The 12,543-nt window shown below is 42.8% G+C and overlaps 1 protein-coding gene across 1 annotated transcript; it reads right to left on the bottom strand.

Annotated features, from left to right (window-relative positions):
* Window positions 1-731: 731 nt before the first annotated feature.
* On the bottom strand, window positions 732-12,497 carry psen1 (presenilin 1). Its single transcript, XM_070842202.1, has 11 exons — window positions 12,392-12,497; window positions 10,964-11,049; window positions 8,734-9,068; window positions 8,119-8,260; window positions 7,047-7,114; window positions 6,691-6,911; window positions 5,441-5,539; window positions 4,890-4,982; window positions 4,613-4,786; window positions 3,073-3,191; window positions 732-2,867 (listed from the first exon to the last, which is right to left on the bottom strand). Exons 2-11 carry the CDS (start codon window positions 10,997-10,999, stop codon window positions 2,712-2,714), a joined length of 1,443 nt encoding a protein of 480 aa, XP_070698303.1. The 5' UTR covers window positions 11,000-11,049; window positions 12,392-12,497; the 3' UTR covers window positions 732-2,711.
* Between the last annotated feature and the right edge of the window lie 46 nt (window positions 12,498-12,543).

The raw sequence follows: 12,543 nt of genomic DNA, 5'->3' as shown, positions 1-12,543 counted from the left end.
CTGTCATTCTACTTGGGAAGGAGTACACCATTTAGTTTGGCACACAGTTTGTGAGATTCCTTCTAAGAGCACTTCACACAGATTTAGTCCTTTGCTTCTGAGGAGTTGGGGTACTGCAACTCAAAAAACATCTTCTTGTGAGACCCTCCCTGTCTGTGAAGTGCCCACGTCTTTCAAACTCTACACCCCCGGTTTATAACGCAGACTTTCTGATATAAATATGCAGCCTCGAACCATAATGACTGAGATAACCATAATGACATCATTATGACATCGTTGGGGTCATTTTGAGTGAGTTTGTGAGTTTAGAGCGCTTCACTCAAAGCCACAAATCATACGACTTGTTTTTTCTTTAGGCTGAGAAGTGCTCCTCATGAGTAAATGACTTTGTCATGGACCTCTTTATGTCCTGTTGATGTATTCATGACTTGCCGCTACATGTGATGCTCGTGAGTGGGACCGGGGGGTTAACTGCCCTCTCCTCGTACTGGACACACACACACACACACATGATTTGACTGACAGTTTAACTCCAGTTGGTAAAGAGCAAAAACACCAGCAGAGTCACCACTTGGCGTCAGAGACGGAGTCAAAAAATAAAACCCAGCTATGATTTCACAGATTACCACTTTAAGTGCTATGTTGCAGTCCACACTGGTAGCGCACGCTGAGAAACGACTAAAATTAGAGAATCTAAGTGTCAGATTGAATAAGCACAGTATCGTAGTGAGTATTTTAAGTTTCATTATTTATTAAAAAAAAAACAAAATCTGAATTGAACCTTGCATAACACATTATGCATGTGAAGGACAGAAAAAAAAGCCAGTCACTCAACATGTTCCCTTAAAACAAAAAAGGGAAGAAAACAAAGAACAAATATTATCTTATTGTTCCCTCTTGGTTTTTTCTCTGCAAGCATGAAACTCGACAAAAGAGTGATCAGTGCAGCTCGTCCACCTCTTATTGATCTGCAATAATTCATACATGAGAAGCCGCAGAGTTTGGGTTCATACACATCTCTTCGTTTCATAAAAGACCGTTATTTTCTTTTGCTTTAATTTAAACTCTTTAGTTTGCTTTTAACTTTATTAAAACAGCCAGTTAAGCAAATTATGCTTGCTAGCTGGAGGTTATATTCCCTGTAAATGTTCACAAATTCAAGTATCAAATTAAACTACACCTCCCTCATTCCTCATTCCTCATGACTCCTCAGGTGTTTTGTCCCCAGAACAAGGACAGAATTTCTATCTGTTTTCACACTGAACTGTGTAGGAACCCATTAACATTTACCCCCCCATGTTTCAAAAAGTACAAAGTGTCTCTTCTGCATATCTTGGAAAAACACAGCTATCGTTGAAATAAGTGTGGTGTTTGATGTAGCATAGTTCCAGACAGCACCAGGCGAGCGTCATGAGGGCAGCTATAGCCTAAAGGTTCAGAGTTTGTGACCAGATGATCACAGGATACAATCCCTGGACAGGTTGGAAAAAAAAAAACCTGAAACTGAAAACCCAAAAAACAATTAAATCTCAGTCAGGGAAGAGAATGAAAAGCACATTTCTGTCCCACAATAACAATAACAACAACTACTACTGAAATGCCCTTGAGCAAGGCACTGAACCTCCGACTGCTCCAGCAGAACTGCTCAGTGGCTGACAGTACATGACAGACATGACAGGCAAGTCTCAGGTGTGAGTGTGTGAGGACTTTCCTCCCTCTGCAGGCAATGAATCCAGATGTGATTTTAAGGTAAAATGAAGGGCAGAAAGGAAGAGTGAAACCTCTGATCAGTCAGCGTCACATTTACACTCATATTCTAATTCTAGAGACGCTAAATTCTTCCACTTTTTCCCCCCGTGAGAAAGATTCACGTGTTCAAAACATCCTGCTCAGGGGAAATGCTTTGGGGTGTAAATCGCTCCGGTTTCTGAGCTTTGGTTTTCATGCGTCTAAAGTGGAGGGAGAAAACACGTCGTAACCATTCTTAACAGCGGTGAGGAAAGCACGTCTGGTGACCGACAGCTCGTACACGATCAAACTACACATTTACCAATCTATTATCAACATCATCACGGAGTGTCCATTCGTTTGATGAAGGCTTTTTAATCTCGGGTTTACTCGGGGGGGGGGGCCGTGGAGGCTCGCAAGTCGTAAAAATGAAGATGTCTGATCAAAGTCAATGAAGGGAGACTCAATGAAACAATCTCCCTTCGCTCAACAGCTACCGTCAAGGTGTCCCTGAGCAAGGCACCTACTGTAAAGCCCCGGTTTTAGAAGACTGTGCTGGGCAGCTCCCAGGTATGAATGTGTGTGGAGGTGAGGCAGGGCGCTGCTGAGAAACAGCAGCTATTGTGAAGCATCCCTGGATAAATAAAGGTAAAATATTCCTAACTTATCTTAGTTTGGATTGAGCCTGAGAGCGGTGGTCGACGATTTGAAGATGAGGTCCCAAGTCGAGAGAGAAATGTCAGGTCTTGGTTTAAAACAGAAATAAAATATTTAAGAACAGCTGTCGTGGGGAACACCCTCCCTTGGCGCCGGAAAGAAAGGCAGAACAAAAACAACTTGTGTCCCGTCATCATGAGTTCTTAGGAGGGGATGTGGGGGCGGGAGGGGCCCCTGTATCCCTTTGTTCCCCGGCTGTGAAGGGACCGCTCTCGTGTTGTTGGCCGGAGGGCTATGTGGGTGAGGGTTATCAGGGCAGCGTCCTGCTAAATGTAGAACTGGTGTAGCGCCAGTTTGTCCATGAAGGGCTGTACCAGGTTGTCTGTGGCGAAGTAGAAGACCAGGCCGAAAAAAATGGAGATGGGCAGAGCGGGGAGCGCTTTCTTGAAGATGGCGAGGAGGAGAAGGGTCAGACACAAGCCCTGCAGAGGCAGAGACAGACAAAATAAAACAGCGGAAATAGCACATTGAAGGATTGTATACCAAACAATCTCAGGGGGGGAACACACTGCCTGTTATACAATCAAGCGGTTCACATATAGTGGGGTGAGATATTGTGCTGAGGGACAGAGATGAGGTTGCGGTGCTGCGAGATTGACACCAAAATAAGCAGCAGCGGTTACTCACAATGAGTATGGCTACGAAGCAGGCGAGCGTGGTGTTCCAGTCGCCGCTGGCTGTGGCCGAGGCCTTTCCCACCAGCATGCTGTAGAAGATGAAGTCTCCCAGCCCGAGCTTGACGCCCCCTGAGAACACAGGAGGACACCACATTCAGGGTGGAGACGATTCAAACATGAGATTCGCCTCAGCCCCACGCCCTCCAACCCCCATAGAAACCTCTTTGTAATTACTGTACAAACAAGAGCGCCGACCCCATATTTACTGAAGCTTTAAGTTAAAAAGAGCGCAGGCCCCCGAACAGTGCGGACATGAAACCTAGCAATTGACATGAATAATCGCTTCCTAATCTGCTCCGACTAAAAACAGTCTGCAGCCAAACATGTAGTCGAACTCACACATGCACTAATTTCACAGAAAAGGAACATATAAAAACATTCCCAAAATATTTTGTGTGTGCGGAGAAGAGAACTGAGAGATGATGATTACACACTGAGAGCAGGCAGTCAGACAATCTGGGAATTCATGGGCTTGAATTACAGACCTCGACATCATATTGGAGCTGGAAGTTAAATCTAAAGCGATCGTAATTTTCTATATATGATACTGATGACAATACAGGACTTCTGGTATATAAAGAGACTTTCTAAAAACAGGGACAGACAGTTGTGCAGGAAAGAAACATATCAGCCTCCATTTAGACAATAATGAAAGATTCCCTCAGCTGTGAGGAGCGTTTCAGCGTCTTTTAACTCATTGTTTTAGTTTTACAGTTCCCACACTGACTGTTTCGGTTCACTCTCAATGAGTAGGAAGCCGCTTTCTGTATAAAAGCTCCAAAGATCCACAGTAGAGTTTCCTGACCGGCACTAAATGACATGACTAAGCGGAGTCGGACTCAAATTCATCACTTGAACATAAACACAACGTCCAATGAATGCTAATTCATAATTGCTCTGTGTCTGCTGGATGAGTAAATAAGCCACTGTTGGTGATAATATGTCAGTGATGTGTTTACAGGACGTTGTTAAGTTCTCCGAGTAGGATATTATTGATGGTTTGTGGCTTAATCTGGTTTATCGGGTCAATTAACAAAATGTGTTTCTCTTTTAGAAGTTACAAACCTTCATGCAGAGAGCAGCATGTGTCTTGTTTTAAGTGACATTATCCATCACACATCAAATTGTTTGTAAAAGACATAATGTATTTTAAAGAGCTGCTCTCATTGACTGTAATCTGGCTAAATAAATCAATGCATAACAGAGATGATTAAATTAAATTAAGGGATCTGATGATTCATAACTTGAGACCTGAGGCACATTAAAACTTATGTTGGACAAACACGCAGGCCAGGGCCGACAACAATAACTCATATAAATCACTCAAACAAAGCTGAAAAACAGAATTCCAGCTGTGAATGTTCAGACTACTGCATGTGTAAAACTATGAGGCCCCCCAGCGCGTTCTCGTCTAAACACCCGCCACAGTGTTTGGATACGAATGTCAGCTAAACCACCAAAATGTTAAATATTCTGCTCTCAGCACTCACTCTCTTCGTCGTCGTCCTCAGCAGGAGGACGAGCGGAGGGCAACTCCTGAACCTCCCGTCTGGACTGGTCGGTGGACTGAAGCGGCCCCAGCTGGTGCACCTGCTGGCTGACCCAGGTGGAGGTGAAGCCCCCGTCGTCCTGTGACAGAGTGGAGGGAGCCGGGGACGCCACGGCTGCAGACAAGCGAAACCAGTCAGACTAAACAGCAACTGTGCACTGTCTGAGGTTTACTCCACTCCTGGATAGTTACTTTCACACACTCTAACGCCCGCTCACCTTCTTGAGCCTCTTGTTGAGGTGATGCAGCATCTGTCGAGTTCCTTTTTGGTCTGTCAGTGTCAGCCATGTTGACGAGCCACACCATCGTAGCTGGAGAGGATGTCAGAGAGTCAAAATGTTAATGGAGTGTCAACATTTGTGAGAAACTGCTAAATTTTGGAGGAAGAAAAGTGCATTTCCTTTAGCTGCTATTAAACGGCTACTTCAACTTCTTTCACTGCTTCAACTGCCAAGTTAACTTTGAGTTAAGAAATGTTTAATTGCCTTCAAATGTTGATTCTTTAAATATTTTGTATTTGTATTGTCAGTATTAACTAAAGCTAAACTTAGACCTTAAGTTTAAGTACTAAAAAAAAAAAAAGAAAACATGATTTGTGAGCACTGAAAGGAGTTCAAGTGTCATAACAACTGACTGTGCTGAAAGCAGAAATGCTTAAAGGAGTTGAGGTTTATTGTGAAAGCAATTTATCTTCTGTGAGTTTTTGTAAGATAAAATGACAATAAAGCGTTAGTAAATGTCTGATGTCTATAATCGGTGTCTGACTTACAGGAATAGATGAGAGCTGGAAAGATGGGCTCGTTCCTCTCCTGAGCCGTCTCCACCAGGATCCTCAGAGGCCCTTTGGGACAGAGCACCGCTAACAGATCTGAAGGAGGAAGACAGACATGTGATGTTAGCCACCAAACAGATACTCTGTGAGAGCAAACAACACAGTGACATGACATCTGTGACAGCAGGAGGCAGGGCCGTTACTGAAAATACAGTTTCTGGCTCTGGCAGAATAGAGAGTCTGAATACTCCTAAAACAATACTGAGCCCATTAACCGTCTCAAATGTTCTCTTTTTTTAAAAAGGGGTCCATGTACAATTAAATAAGCTTAAGATTAATTTCTGAGCATCAATCTACACTGAAATCCAGCTCTCAGTAACAAAAAAATTCTTCTTGGGAAATGAACTCGGCAGCTGACGCAAGAAAAGTCACTGTCACTTGGATCAAGAAGCTCTGGTGGCCTGTGTGCACGGTCTAGATGGAAGACATGAACCGAGACAAAATAATTAAAGCGCTTTGGACAAAACAAGATGATTGTGCTGCATTTACACACAACGGCTTCACCTGAACTTCTGCAAACCTCGTGTTCATTGCATTGCCTTAATGTTTAGTTATTTTTTGGTTAAGTTTATTAATTTATTGCTAGTTCTTGGCATGTTAACACAATTTATTAACTTTTGGACAGAAATCAAGAATGCCTCTGTGACTCATCTATCTGAACCCCATTTTGGTGGGTCAAGACACAAAAACCCACAATTAGCCAGAATCATTCTTGGTTCCCAGGATTTTGACAATTTGAGCGACCACATCTGCTCATCACCGAGCGAGCAGCTTCATCATCTGCTGTTTTTGCCGGCATAGTGACAGTCCTAAGCTGACTGATCTTTCAACCCACATTTCCTTAAAGAATTTCTGTAAAGGTCTTAAAACACATCCTTCCTTTGAGCACACCAATGATGACATGTATCAACATTTATTTCATGCATACATTTGGAAAGAAAAATAGATTTGGGAGTTTTATGCTGTTGGCTTTAGTTCCAAATTCATTCCTCTTCATGACTCTAGAGAAAGCTAAAGTACTTATTTTTCCCTTAGCTGCTTTTTCTGTGCAGCAAATCCGTAACAATTTTTTAATTTTCCCTTTTTCTCAAGCACTAATAAGAGCCAGATGCCTCAAAAATAGTGCATCTTCAAAGGTTGGGCAAACCACGTCACCTTGGAGAGGTCAGAGCAAAAGGAAGATTTACCGTAGACAGATATGACGGCTAATATGAGCCAGGCGGTCCACTCTGGCAGGTACTTGATGAAAACCAGGGCCATGAGGGCGCTGATCATGATGAGGTAGGCCTGCTGGAGCCGCAGCGGTCCTTTCCAGTGAATACACATCATGCCCACCACTCCGAAGTTCCAAATTATTATCGCCAGGGTGAAGTAGTCCATGGCCACGTTGTAAGTCTTGAAAACCTCTCTGTTGGACAGAACAGAGACATGACAGAAATGCCTGGGAAGTCTCCATCCCTCATCATAAACTGTTCAGACAACGTCTATGAGAAAGTGTGGGAGCGCTGGAAAGTGAGACAAAATGTCGAGGAGCGTGGCTTACTTGAGGTAGATGTAGGAGAAGAAGAAGAGCAGGAGAAGGGAGGAGAGGAAGAGCCAGCCTTGGATCACCTGTGCAGGCAAAGATCACAGTCAAATCAGTACCTGCAAAAACTTGTTGCTAATATTTGCTTTAAACTACCCGGACAGCCAGGCTGGGTGGGGTTACAACACAGGGCAATACAATGAGCACCAGAGAGTTTGGACAAAGCGAAAATTCATTGTCCTGATGTGAATGAGTTTTGGATTTAAATCATTAAATATTCTGAGCCAAACTGACATTACGTAATTCCCTATAAATGTTTTCACTAAACCTACACTCAGGATACACCGTACACACCTAATAACATTTGTGATAGCTCTGTTAACTACAACAACAACAAAGAATATACCTTCAAACAGCTACAACAAAACAGCAATAAAAAAGTAAACCAGGTACAACTGTTAACACACAAACAGGCAGATAAACCATTAACAGATCAAATGTTTTAAGAGCGAGGAGGGCTAAAGATCACATTAAAGCCCGTTTGTATGACCGTGTTTTCAGAAGGGATTTAAAAGATGAAACTGATTTAGCCGAACAAACGAAGCGTCCCAGTCAGCCATGACAGTGTGCCAGCATGGTGAAAGGAAACAAGAGGGAACACGGGGATTGGACCTGGCACACCTAAATGGAACGAAGCCATTTTAATAGTAGGGACAACTTTGTTTGGCAAGTTGATGCCTCTGTTAGTACATGGAGTCCATCGTAATGCCGTCCAAGAGGTCTAATGACGGTGAGGAAACCACCCTGGCTGTTTAGAACCACTCCCCATTTACTAAATAGCATATTATGTTACTAGAGGGTGTTTTGAAGTCACTCCCTATTAGATATGCATTATATTACTAGAACAACTGAACATACTGGAGCTGTACTGTTCTTTGTGACACCTGTGCTTATCCTGCTATGACATGTCAAAATGTCTACTGTGAAAAGGCCATTAAAACCTAGTTTACCATTATATTATTTATCATGGCTCTGCGGTGAATGAATGGGGCTTCAGCGTGTGTGTGACGTGACATGTTGTAGCACGCACCTTGTAGCAGCGGTACTTGTATAACAGCACCAGCACCAGAGTCATGACGATGATCACAGTGATCATGATGGTGGCGTTCAGGATGGAGTTGAGTGCTCGCTGCGCTACCGTGTCTGTGTCCTCAGGGAACGGTGTGTAGATCCTGAGGATGACATTTCAAGGTCGCGTCTCAGTCAAACAGCAAAGAATAGAATTTATAATAAACACAATATAAACAGGAATTCATCTAGCCAACTGCCATTTATTTTCTCAGATGTGCAGTAGGATTTTTTCATATGTTGTCTTCACTGAGGTTCTTATTATAGCTGGATGCACTCAATGCAAGCTTGTTGAACTTAGTGACATTTCAGGGGATTTAAATAGCTATGGATAAGAGTTATCTTTACGTGCCCTGAGCCAGATTCAGACTTTACCTTAATGATCTTATGCAATTGCTTCTTTGCAAGTACTGTCTGGGTTTTCAAACTATGTAGGTAGGTATGATGTGTATTGAATTGACTCCACCTAGTGGCACTGCTGCCTTGTTGCATGTTATTCCAGCAGCTGAGCGAAAGAGCTTTGGATCTCCTCTTCCCTGCATACCATGCCCCGTTCGACAAAAGTCATAACACTCACAATCTCTGCCCGTCGTTCCGGGTGTAGAAGCTGACAGACTTGATGGTTGCCACGACAACCACCATGCAGAGGGTCACGGGGACAAAGAGCATGATGACGTGCTTGGCCCCGTATTTCAAGGTCAACTCCTCATCCTCATCCTCCTCAGTCTCCACCACACGCGGAGGCCGAGCGGCGGGGGGCTGCCCGTTCTGCTCCGGTCCGCTACCATTACCACTTCCTCCCCCGCCTCCATCCCCACCACCTCCACCGCCTCCTCTGGAACGTGCTCTGGTCACTGCAGCCTCCTGTGGCTGCTGGGGGGGGTCAGGGGCCACATTGGTCTCCTGTTGGTCCTTTGAGTATGGAAGAAAAATCACTTATTTTTAAGTGTGCCAACGGTCAGGTATTTGTACAGTGCTTATTTCTATAGCATATTTCTATAAAAACACTAACAAACACAACTCCTATGCACATACAGACATTAGCATGCAGATAGTTGACTGAGCACAGCAAAAACAACTAGAGGATTTACTAAGAATCAGCAAGATCACGGCCGTCCTTCCAACTAGGTGTTGTTCAATACATAAAAAGTAATAAACTGTGGAACATTCTGGGATATCCTGATGGGCCAGTGGTCTAAAACATACACTAAGATACAGCTTACAAAGTAATTGTGACTATTCTAGGTCAACTTTGTATAGCTAGTCCATAATATGAGGTTTCACGACTCAAAACAAAAGCCATGCATCCAACTCACGCAAGAGCCTTGTAGTAAATTTGGTAAGGAAACGTGACGCTGCCACGATTTGCCCTCTGCATGTAAGCAGCGCCTGCTTTGGTGAAACTGGCCTCAACAGGGATGTTGTGGGGTCATGGTCGCCCCCTTAAACAATCTTGCTCCTAAATCATTTTTCAAGGGTTTGAACGGCTTTTAAAGTAAAATTAAAGCTCTTCTTTTAAAAATGTTCAAGGTACCCCACCTAAAATTTCCAGACTCAAAGCCTTTACCATAACATCTATAATTCTTACTATAAATGTGATTGTGAATGATAAATTTAACAGAACTACAGCACATTGTCAAAGGTTAGAGGACACACTTGCAGATGAACTCAGATGGATCAGAGCAGAATGGTTTCGTACGAACCCTGTTTGTAAAATGTAACCCTAGAATTTTCCACATAAGTCTATAATAGTCTGCCAATCTATTGTTCCGCTGTATAAGTTCTGGGTCAACACATAAGTCAATAAGACCATCATCATCATATTATCAGATGAAACACTGTAACTCAAGCATTTAGTTTGTTTTTATTGGCAAAAATGCCCACAGATTGGACAAACACTACAGAAAGCTGTTATCAGGACATCCATGTTTAAATTTCTAGGCTTAACTGGCACGTTTGCACTCACTAGACTAGTTCCTCCAAGGAAAACAACGCTGCGCTCATTCCCACTCACCCTGAGGATCTGTTGCCAGGACAAAATAAAAAGGCAAATGAAGGAGACTGTGTGAACTCAAACTGTCAGACTGCCAGGCGAGTCAAGACATGCGGCAGCCCAGACATGAAGCAATCTCATCAGGTACACAGAAATGAAGACAGGAGACATCTCTAGGGGCTGTTCTGAATAGTGAAAGCTGCCATAGCTCTTACACAGGCTGCTGAACAAAATGATCTCACTGTGTGGCACTCTGCATTGGGAATAAGGCCAAAGCTGGACCCAAGGACAAAAGAGATTCGGCCTCATTTACTAGATTTGTGCTGAATAAAACAGTTACTTAGGGTTGTAATACTGCAGCTGTATATCTTCAAGCCTGGCTCACCATAACAAGCCTTTTAAGACAGAAATCAGATATTACACTGAGAAATGTTATTGTAATGTACATAGACAACTGTTATGGGGTAAACAAGGGGGACTTTGACCTCTTGGTTTGGCTACAGAGGCCACACCTTTATTTACAGTAAGAGCCAAATGCAGAGGGCAAAGTCTAATATCCTTCCTTATTAAAGCATAACCCATCACCACCACCTTTTCTTGCATGAAAGGCCAAATTAATCCAACATTTTGAGGCTAAAACTCGTGGCCTCACAAGCTGACACAGAAACAGATGACTTGTTTGTCACCGACTTGACACTGAAACACTGGGTTGCACAAAGCTAAAACTGTTAGGTAATCATTGCTCAATCCATTAGCACGGACAGAGATACAGATATAGTTTTAGAGCAATTGCAACACATTCGTTCATACTGACCATATTGTTTTCAACATCCTCTGCATTGTTCGCCATGGTTGGCTCGGCAGACACTTGTCCTCACATGCAAACCTAATTCTTTTGCCCTGATGAATAGGAGGGAATAGGAGACATTATTATATTAGTGGCAATAAACGTGTGTGATGGAGGCATATCAGTGACAACACTGAATCAAATCAAAGTGTAGAGAATGAGGGCGTTGTAAATTGTACAGATAGCAGAGCCCTGTGAGGCAAATTTGTGATTTGAAATTGATTTAGCTGTCATTTAGAAAAAGAGACAGAAAACGCACAGAGAGCATCTTATTCCTGAGCTTTTTCATTGCAAATACTGTTACAAGAAGTTACTTTGATATTAAATTAAATAAAAGAGGAGATCTAATGGTAACAATCACTGTTAAGCTCTCTATCACATGTTGTCCATCTGTCATGTTGAACGATAGGCTCCATGTAGGCCATAAAGTGATCTCTTCCCAGTGTGACTGGCCATAACTCACACTGCTGAATCTGTGCAAAAATGTGTTTTATATAGCAGCCAAAGATGACTTCATCAGGTTTCAGTCTGGAGTTGGAAATTCCCTCTCCAGACTGTGTTTCCTTGCTGAGCTGCATGGGAGGGATCATGACACAAAGAGGAAATTTCGCACAAAAAAAAAAAGACAATGACTAATAGACCAATGACCAATATTAACTTTGGCTAGACTTTGCAATATTTTTTTGCACAGAACAACGTCTCTGTCTCCAAGCTTTCACACTGGAGTGAAAGTAGGAAGAGATAACTTGACGGTAAGCATGGACATTTGGTTATGATTAAAGTGACTAATAAAATAAAATCAACTTTTATTGGCCAAGTTTGAATAGGCAAACAAAGAATTTGACTCGGTGAAGCTTGACTCTCTGTACAGTGAGGAAGTAAAGTAGAAATAAACTACAACAGTAGGAAAAGAACAATTAGTCTAATCTATACTATATCCAGCCAACCTTTAGTTAGATAAGCACACAACTATTCCAGTAACGTTCGAGACGTTGCTTAAATATACCATTATTGATCAGTCTAAGTACATCACTAAGTAAGATTTATGACTATTACTTCCAGTGGGAATGCAACGTTCACGTTACCGATTAAACGCCGGTAGATAATAATTAATGAATATACGTTTGAACGGCTGAATCTTAGATAGGACTTCTTGCTGCCGTTACTCGGTAATTACTCAGAAGCTAAAGGGCGGTGCCGCTAATAATCCAACGGTCCCCATTCCTCATAGAGGTATTTTATCATTAGCAAATGGCTAAAATGGCTAATAGTTAGCCAATAATGTCATAACGGCAGAGCAGGCAGCGACCGCGCTGGGCGGCTAACGCTTCATAACTCAACGTAGCTGACACCAAATATAGCTCCTGAATTGCGGTATTGAAGAGTTTAACTCACCTACAGTGGATAATAGTTAATTCCCCTGTTTAGTTGTCTCAGGTAGGTTTAAAACCCGGGCTCTTTGTTGTTCCTGTCTTCTCACAGAACTTCCGGCTGCTGGTGTAAACTACTTCCTGTCCTCACGCGCTCAGGGTGCGTTCAGGATCAAA

The sequence above is a fragment of the Pempheris klunzingeri genome, chromosome 13 (assembly GCF_042242105.1).
Source record: "Pempheris klunzingeri isolate RE-2024b chromosome 13, fPemKlu1.hap1, whole genome shotgun sequence".
Taxonomy (NCBI): Eukaryota; Metazoa; Chordata; class Actinopteri; order Acropomatiformes; family Pempheridae; genus Pempheris; species Pempheris klunzingeri.
This window is presented reverse-complemented; position numbering and strand designations above follow the sequence as displayed.